At 49.2% G+C, this 9560-nt stretch overlaps 1 protein-coding gene across 1 annotated transcript; it reads left to right on the forward strand.

Moving 5' to 3' along the window:
• Positions 1-329: 329 nt before the first annotated feature.
• LOC142759929 (histone H3-like centromeric protein A) lies at positions 330-1471 on the forward strand. Its single transcript, XM_075862726.1, has 3 exons — positions 330-438; positions 507-584; positions 898-1471. The coding sequence occupies exons 1-3, from the start codon at positions 373-375 to the stop codon at positions 1027-1029; spliced, it is 276 nt and encodes a 91-aa protein (XP_075718841.1). The 5' UTR covers positions 330-372; the 3' UTR covers positions 1030-1471.
• Positions 1472-9560: the final 8089 nt, after the last annotated feature.

A 9560-nucleotide genomic window follows, 5' to 3' on the forward strand; every position in this document is an offset into this window, starting at 1 on the left:
ACGTGTCCCTCTGATGTTCTGCAGCAGTCATATGGGATGAGACATCATCCCTGGAGGCCGGGTTGAACGCAGGAGCAGAGAGATCTGGGTAAGTTTGGCGGTTTTTTTCCGCTGCGTCTGGATGAGATTTGTTTGAATCTCCTCCACTCTTCTGCTTCTGTATTACGCTGTGGAGTTTCCGCAATGAAATCCGTTGCAGAAAATCCGCCGTGTTTACCCTACGTGTGACCCCGGCCAGACAGTGAATTTCCATGTAGCGGGAGATTCATTTTCAGCTATGATTATGGATTTCTTTCTTACAGGTAGAGGGAAACAAGTCACAGACCGAGCACACAACGAAGAAGACGCTACCGCCCAGGAGCCCGTGCGCTGATGGAAATAAGAAAGTACCAAAAATCAACCAATCTGCTCATTCAGAAAACCCCGTTTTTCCGCCTGGTGAGTGGATGTGTCCTCTGCGGCTGCTCCTCTTTATTGTCAGTGATATTCCCCTTTTATTCTTGCAGGTGAGAGAGATCTGCCTGAAGTATTCCCGCGGCGTGTTTTACTACTGGCAAAGCACCGCACTTATGGCGCTACAAGAGGTCAGTATCTCATACAATGCACTGTCCATGTAACGCATGGGTCAACCAGAGAGGGAGCTGCTCTTTGCAGTGGTTCACTACTCAGCCCCCACCCCCTCTAACACATCCATATGCCCTAGCGGGACATTTGCAGAGGGGTTGTGATGCATTGTGGAAGTTCCAGAGGCCAGACCCCCCCCCCCCCCCCCCCCCCACCATCACTCTAGCTAACAGCTCATAAAAGTGAAATCTGATCAGTCCTTCGAGCTGTGTAGTAAATTATACCGGGAGTGCTGTCACTTTAAGAGGGACTAATGCTCTTCTGTATCCACAGTCAGCTGAGGACTTCCTCGTGAGTCTCTTTGAAGATTCTTACCTCTTCAGTCACCAGGCCAATAGGGGCACTCTCTTTGTGAAGGACATGCAGCTCGCACGGAGAATCCGAGGCATCCCGTATGAACTGTGATAACGCTGCCGTTTTATCTCTCAAGATTTGATGAAGAATGATCACGTGTAAATAGTTTTATATTAATGGAGAAAATCTATTGGGAAATACAAGTTTTACCATTGCATAAAAGATCCAGTTTGGAAGAGTAAACCGGCTTTAGCGCCCCCTCCTGACACTGGTTACAGTGGAGGTTTTTTCTTTGTTTTATCTGTTCATGGGAAAGTTGTTACAACCAATATGGCTGCCGCTGCAGTTTGCAGGGTGGTATTGCAGTAGTTTTTCTGTCCAGCTATGTAATGGGTTATAGGGGTCCAGGATGTAGCACAGAAAATGACCACAAGGCGGCACTGCTGGACAAAACCGCTAACAAAGACGCTGGACGCAACCGCTAATGAAACCTGATCTGGCCGACCTTCTAATTGTTCTGCTGAGTTTATGATCCGCTTCCTGTTTTTATTCTGTGAAGATTTGTTAATTTTTTCAAATAAAAAAAAATGTATATTATAACTTTGATCTTCATCATTTTAGACTAATCTTCATAAGGGCTTGGATATGATCAATGACTCCAGCTTCGCTGTAGTTCAATACTCTTGCTCTGTCCCACCCCCATTCTTTACACTGCAGCTATGCTTGTTCAGAGTGTTTGCTGTGTGGGTGGCTGTGTGGGTTGGGTCCAGAATTATTTGGGCAGTGACACAATCTTCATGATTTGGGTTTTGCTGCCACCACATTGGATTTGAAATGAAACAACTGAGATGCAATTGAAGTTGAAGCTTTCAGGTTTATTTCAAGGGGTTAAACAAAAATCTCCTGTGAAAAGTTTAGGAATTGCCACCATTTTTCTACACAACCTCCTCATTTCAGGTGATCAAAAGTGATTGGACAAATTAACATTACCATAAATGTTTTTTTTAATACTTTGTAGAGAATCCTTTGCAGGCAATGATGGCCTGAAGTCTGGAACCCATGGACATCACCAGACGCTGGGTTTCCTCCTTTGTTTTTTTTGTTTTTTATATTTCAAATTTTTTATTTTCAAGAAAAGAAATGGGGATACAGAAAAAGAAAAGGGGGTGACATGGGTACAGAAAAAGCCCATGAGGGCCGATCATTTCAACCTATATTTCAACAACAATAAGTAAATATGCAATCAAAGTCCTCCCAACATAGTACCATCAATACACTACAAGCATTAGTATAGCAAGACAGGAATACCAGCATTACACCCTCATCCGCCCCTCCATCACCCACATCTCAGTCAATTCTTAGTAACGATTGATTCAAATAGGGAAGTAAACGAAGGGTAGAAGGACAAAAGGAAGGGGGGGGGGGTATAGGGAAAATCTTAAGAGGGAGAAGGGGAGATGTTCTCCCCTCACTCTCCCCCCCCCCCCCACCGCACATCACAGACCAGAGAGAACTCAAGAGCTCCCTGGTTCTCCACTAATCAGTTCACCCATGGCCCTCTTGTATCTGCCCGACTTGCAGAAGTCAAACCAATAGAACCAGGTTTTCTGAAACTGCGTTGCTCGTTCGGGTGCGGAATGGAGCAACTCCTCCATTCTCCGAATTTCGTGAATGCGCTCCAGCCATTGTCTAGTCACAGGAGGCTCAGAGGATCTCCAACCCCCCGAGAATACAAGCCTTAGCTGCGTTCAGCAAATGTCTCACTAACATCTTCCTGTAGCGCCCCACAGGTATATCGTGGTGGTGCAGCAAAATCCATGCCGGATCATCTCCCAGCGAGATTCCTGTGATCTCCAGAATGATATCTTGAACCTCTGACCAATAGGTGCGAAGGTTCTCACAGCTCCAGAATATATGTAAAAGCGTTCCCTCTTCTCTGCCGCATCTCCAACATAAAGGAGAAACATCCGGGAACATTTTATGTAGCACATGTGGGACTCTGTACCAACGGGATAGTATTTTAAAACTGGTTTCCTGATAGGCGTTACTAATAGACGCCTTATGTGTGAGGAGCATGATCTTTTCCCTTTGCTCTTGTGTTTGGGTATGTTCACACGGCCTATTTACGGACGTAATTCGGGCGTTTTTGCCCCGAATTACGTCTGAAAATAGCGCCTCAATAGCGCTGACAAACATCTGCCCATTGAAAGCAATGGGCAGACGCTGTCAAATGACGGCGCGTAAATAGACGCCCGCGTCAAAGAAGTGACCTGTCACTTCTTTGGCCGTAATTGGAGCCGTTATTCATTGACTCCAATGAATAGCAGCGCTAATTACGGCTGTAATGGACGCGGCGTACAAGCGCCTGCACATGCCGGTACGGCTGAAATTACGGGGATGTTTTCAGGCTGAAACATACCCGTAATTTCAGCCGTAACGGACACCCTCGTGTGAACATACCCTTAGAGTAATCTGAAGATCTCTTTCCATTTCGTAATATATGGTGGGATGAAATCCTCAGCAGGAGTGAGCAGCACGCAGTAAAGACTGGACAGGGCCCGTCTCACATGCCCCGTTTGAGAACACAAAGTTTCAAAGGAAGATAGAGCTCGGTCATAGGAAGCCGGTGTAGGTAGTCTTGACAAGTAATGAGTCAATTGTAACTCCTGCCATTGGGACGGGTCCGGGATAACCCTCTGGCTGGGAAAGCTCTTCTCCACGCAGCCAGGGCCGCCATCAGGGGGTATTAGGGGTACTGGTGTGAGGGGCCCGGCCAAACCTAACTGAAAGGGGGCCCCGGCAACTGCCGCGACATTCTTTTGGTAGGAAAAAACGGGCCCTTGCAATGGGGCCCGTTTTTTTCACCAAAAGAATGTCGTGAGCTGCTGCTGCTGCGGGCCCCCTCCCCATGGGGGGGCCGTCAAACCGCCCTCGCGCGACCGATCGCGCGCACAAGGAAACTCCCGCACGTGCGCAGTCGCGAGCGCGCACCCACTAACGCCCGCACTCGAGACCGCACGCACCCGCGAAAGCCCGGAAGCGCGCACCCGCGATCGTCCGCGCGCGCACCCACGATCGCCCGCGCGCGCACTAGCGAACGAAGCACGCGCAGCCGCGGTCACACATGGACAAAACTTACCTGGAGCCTGGCTGGAGGTGAAGGACTGGACGTCTGGACCGAAGACCTTGCCTGGAAGACATCGCCGGAAGAGGACTGGAGTGGGAGCAGCTCTTCTGACACGGTGAGTAAATTATCTCAAAGTGCTGTTTATGTATGGCCCTGTTCACACAGTATTTTGCAGGCAAAAAAAAATCTGCCTCAAAATTCCTTAAAGAATTTTGAGGCAGATTTTGACTTGCCCACACGATCTTGCCGCGTTTTTTGCCCGCGCCGATTGAGGACAGCAGACAAAAAACGCAGCGAAAAATGAATTTTCTGCCTCCCATTGATTTCGATGGGAGGTCAGAGGCGGAACCGCGGCAAGAAAGGACTTGCTGCTTTTTCTTTTTTCCGCGACTGGCTGCCATTGATTTCAGATTAAATCAATTGGAGGCGGTTTTGGAAGTTTTTTGGTGCTGATTCTGACGCAGTGTCCGAGTCAATATCAAGGCCCAAAAACTCTGTGAACTGGGCCTTATTGTTAGGGCTTATTCAGACGAACGTGTAATACGTCCGTGCAACGTGCGTGATTTTCACGCGCCTCGCACGGACCTATGTTAGTCTATGGGGCCGTGCAGACCGTCAGTGATTTTCACGCAGCGTGTGTCCGCTGCGTAAAACTCACGACATGTCCTATATTTGTGCGTGGTTTGCGCATCACGCACCCATTGAAGTCAATGGGAGCATGAAAATCACGCCCAGCACTTCCGCAGCAGTATAAACTATGAATGAAAACAGAAAAGCACCACGTGCTACAAACATACAAAGAGAGTGTCATAATGATGGCGGCTGCGCAAAACTCACGCAGCCGCGCATCATACGCTGCTGACACACGGCGCTGTTATGGACCTTTTGCATGCGCAAAATGCCACGTTTTTTGCGCGTGCAAAAAGCACACGCTTGTGTGAATCCGGCCTTAGGGTAGGAACACACTAGGCATGAACACTGCGGATTTTATGCAACACATTTTATTGTGGAAAATCTGCAGCGTATTACAGTCGCAGCAGAGTGGATGAGGTTTGAACAAATCTCATTCACACGCTGCAAAAAAAATGGACCTGCCGTGTGGCTTTTGGCTTTTTAAGCCGCAGCATGTCAATGTATTCTGTGGAATCGCTGCTCCTCTGTTGCGGAAATGCTGCGGTTCTGCCGCAAAAAGCACACATGAGAAAAAAAAAAAAGGCACTTTTTTAAATTTATAAAAAAGTTTAGACTTGCCCCGGCCGTAGTCCTGGTGACGCGATCCTCTATTCTTAGCGCAGCCCGGCCTCCTGTCATGACGTTTCATCCCATGTGACTGCTGCAGCGGTCACATGGTCTACAGCGTCATCCCAGGAGGCGGGGCTACGTTCAGAAGAGAGAGATGCGTCACCAGGACTACGGCCGGGGCAAGTCTAAACTTATTTTTCCTGCAGGATTCCCGCAGCGGACAAGCCTCACGAAACCTGCGCCACTATTTGGTGCGGTTTTGCGGGCAGAATTCCCTTCTGCTACCGGGGCGGATAAGCCGGAATGGTGACGAACGGAAACCATTAGCGATGTTTTCGTCACCAGTGAGATCAATGGTGACGGAAAAATCGCTAATGGTTTCCGTTCGTCACCGTTCCGGCAGGTTTTCGGACGGAATCAATAGCGTAGTCGACTGCGCTAATGGTGACGGAAGCTGTGCTGTCACTTTCACTTTCCGTTGCGGGGTTCACCAGACGGAATCCTCAGACGGAACCCCGGAACGGAAGCGAACGGTGATGTGAACAGGCCCTAACACAAAAGTTTTGTATTTTTTTAAGCTGGTTCACAAAAAAAAATAATTCCAAATTCTACTGGACCAACTGACTATTTAGAGACCGGCAGCAGCTCCAGGAGCGACATCATAAGGGTAGGAACACACTAGGCGGATATGCTGAGTAAAACTCTCGGTAGCCGCAGGGAATTCCGACAGCAAAACCGCACCAAATAGTGGCGCAGGTTTCGTGAGGCTTGTCCGCTGCGGGAATCCTGCAGGGAAAAAAAAGTTTAGACTTGCCCCGGCCGTAGTCCTGCTGACGCATCTCTCTTCTGAACGTAGCCCCGCCTCCTGGGATGACGCTGTGACCATGTGACCGCTGCAGCAGTCACATGGGATGAAACGTCATGACAGGAGGCCGGGCTGCGCTAAGAATAGAGGATCGCGTCACCAGGACTACGGCCGGGGCAAGTCTAAACTTTTTTATAATTTTAGAAAGTGCCTTTTTTTTTTCTCATGTGTGATTTTTGCGGCAGAACCGCAGCATTTCCGCAACAGAGGAGCGGCGATTCTACAGAATAAATTGACATGCTGCGGCTTAAAAAGCCAAAAGCCGCACTGCAGGTCCATTATTTTTGCAGCGTGTGGATGAGATTTGTTCAAACCTCATCCACTCTGCTGCGACTGTGATACGCTGCGGATTATCCACAATAAAATGTGTTGCATAAAATCTGCATTGTTCATGCCTAGTGTGTTCCTACCCTAAGGCCGGATTTACACGAGCGTGTGCTTTTTGCGTGCGCAAAAACGTGGCATTTTGCGCATGCAAAAGGTCCATAACAGCTCCGTGTGGCAGCAGCGTATGATGCGTGGCTGCGTGATTTTCGCGCAGCCGCCATCATGACACTCTGTTTGTATGTTTGTAGCACGTGGTGCTTTTCTGTTTTCAGTCATAGTTTATACTGCTGCGGAAGTGCTGGGCGTGATTTTCACGCACCCATTGACTTCAATGGGTGCGTGATGCGCGAACAATGCACAAATATAGGACATGTCATGAGTTTTACGCAGCGGACACACGGACACACGCTGCATGAAACTCACTGACAGTCTGCACGGCCCCGTAGAGTTAGATAGGTCCGTGCGAGGCGCGTGAAAATCACGCACGTTGCACGGATGTATTACACGTTTGTCTGAATAAGCCCTAACAATAAGGCCCAGTTCAGAGTTTTTGGGCCTTGATATTGACTCTGACACTGCATCAGAATCAGCACCAAACAACTTCCAAAACCGCCTCCCATTGATTTAATCTGAAATAAATGGGAGCATGTCGCGGAAAAAAGAAAAAGCAGCACGTCCTTTCTTGCCGCGGTTCCGCCTCTGACCTCCCATCGAAATCAATGGGAGGCAGAAAATGCATTTTTCCCTAAGTTTTTTGTCTGCTGTCCTCAATCGCCGCGGGCAAAAAACGCGGCAAGATAGTGTGGGCAGGTCAAAATCTGCCTCAAAATTCGGTGCGCGGTTCCAGGCGGTCGCGGGTGCGCATGCGCGGGAGTTTGCGGGTGCGCGCGATCGGTCGCACGGGCGGCAGTGTTTGCCGGCCCCCATGACGACCCCCATTCTACCCAGGGCCGCCATCAGGGGGGGTATTATGGGTACTGATGTGAGAGACCCGGCCAAACCTAATTGAAAGGGGGGCCCGCAGCTCACGACATTCTTTTGGTGAAAAAAACGGGCCCCATTGCAGGGACCTGTTTTTTTTCTACCAAAGGCAAGTCGCGGCAGTTGCCGGGCCCCCCTTTCAATTAGGTTTGGCCGGGCCTCTCCCATCAGTACCCATAATACCCCCCCTGATGGCGGCCCTGGGTAGCATGATATAGTGCTGGACGGAGTACCTTTAACAGGCGGTGCCACGGTAGGGGGGCCCAGAAAATTTAGCTGTAGGGGGCCCTGAAATTCCTGATGGCGACCCTGCACGCAGCCATGCATTGCCCCTATAAAAATGACTTACTCTAAAATGCCCCTGCTGTACCCATATCTTAAAGGTCTGATCTGACAGACCTGGTGTAATGATAGGGGTAGGGAAACGGACAAGTGAGCCCTAATCTACCCGCCACTCTGTCCCTGCCTACTTGCAACGACCCGCCCTAGGCGACGGGGTACAACTGGGCGGCGGTTCCTACGCTCAGTAAGTGCACAAGACAAACATACAAGGGAATATAAAGCAAAGGGAAAGGGGCAGTTGCCCACGGCAACACCGTGAGCAACAGAGTGGTGAACGAGCCAAGTCAAACCAGGAGAGCACGAGGTACAAAACGCAGAGCAGAAGAGTCGTCAGAAAGCCAGGGTCAGAATGGAGCAGGATCAAATTGTTCGGAGCTGTAGCTGGGCCAGGAAACTACACGGAAAGAATCACAAGCAAGGAGGAACAGGAAAGGCAGGTATAAATAGACAGAGGGCGGGAGCTAGCTGAGTCTGGCCAGGCTGCAATAGGCTCTCCCACTCCTAAGCCTGCCAGCCTGAGTGGTGGAAGCTGGAGTCAGTCTCAGAGAGATAGACTCAGGTGAAGACTGATTACCTCTGGAAGTTAACCCCGAAGCTGTGCCTGGCAGATCCTTTACACCTGGGCCAAATTCCGGGTTACCCAAAACCGGAGTGAGGGGTGATAACAGTTGTGATATTCCCTCTCTACTCCGCACCTTTCTAAACACCTGTAAAGTTGGATATATGGTAGGATGATCACAAAATTATTTTTTTCTATATAATATTGCTTTTAGTATGTCATTAAAATAAATTTTATTTATTTGTGTTGTACTTTTCCTTTTTCTTTTTTTTCTTTCTTTTACTCTATGGGGGTGCCATTTTTTTTTATCTCTGTATGTGTCGATTAACGACGCATACAGAGATGGAATACGGCAGTTACAGGGCATAGGAGTCAATGAACGGGAGCCGTTCCATTGACTCTGCTCTCTGTCTCTGTACTGCGCAGACGCAGGTCAGAGTCACACAGCAGAGCAGCTGTTTGCAGGGAGATAGCAGGCGCCATACTGAAGACCAGCTGCACTGCAGGTAAGGTGTGTGTCTCTTTCTGTCCCACTCTCTATCTCACAGACCCCCGCTTTCGTGACCCCCGACGGGCCCCCCCCCCCCTTGTATGAAGGACACATGATGCAACTGTACTGGGAAAGCCCTGAACGATAAATCTCTCTAGTTGTGCTGAGACTGTTTGGGGATGTGACTAATGAACCTCTCACACTCCAGTTGGAAGGGTAATGGTGGTCACCCAGCTTTCCCAGACCCCTGAACGATAAATCTCTCTAGTTGTGCTGAGACTGTTTGGGAATGTGACTAATGAACCTCTCAGTCTCAGCACAACTAGAGAGATTTATCGTTCAGGGGTCTGGGAAAGCTGGGTGACCACCATTACCCCTCCTACTGGAGTGTGAAAGGTTCATTAGTCACATCCCCAAACACACTCCAGTAGGAGGGGGTAATGGTGGTCACCCAGCTTTCCCAGACCCCCGAACGATAAATCTCTAGTTGTGCAAAATCAAGTGTAATCAAGCATTTTTTTTAATGTGCTTTTTGGCACGTAAAATGTGCAAAAAATACACGGCGTGTGAACCGGTCAACTGAAAAGTCATTCTCTTCACTTTCATCATTCTAAGGGTATGTTCACACGCAGTGTTTTCAGCTGAAAAATCGGAAGCAGGACGCCTGCAAGCGTCTGCCCATTGGTTTCAATGGGAGATACGGCGTTCT

Source organism: Rhinoderma darwinii, chromosome 4 (genome assembly GCF_050947455.1).
Source record: "Rhinoderma darwinii isolate aRhiDar2 chromosome 4, aRhiDar2.hap1, whole genome shotgun sequence".
Taxonomy (NCBI): domain Eukaryota; kingdom Metazoa; phylum Chordata; class Amphibia; order Anura; family Rhinodermatidae; genus Rhinoderma; species Rhinoderma darwinii.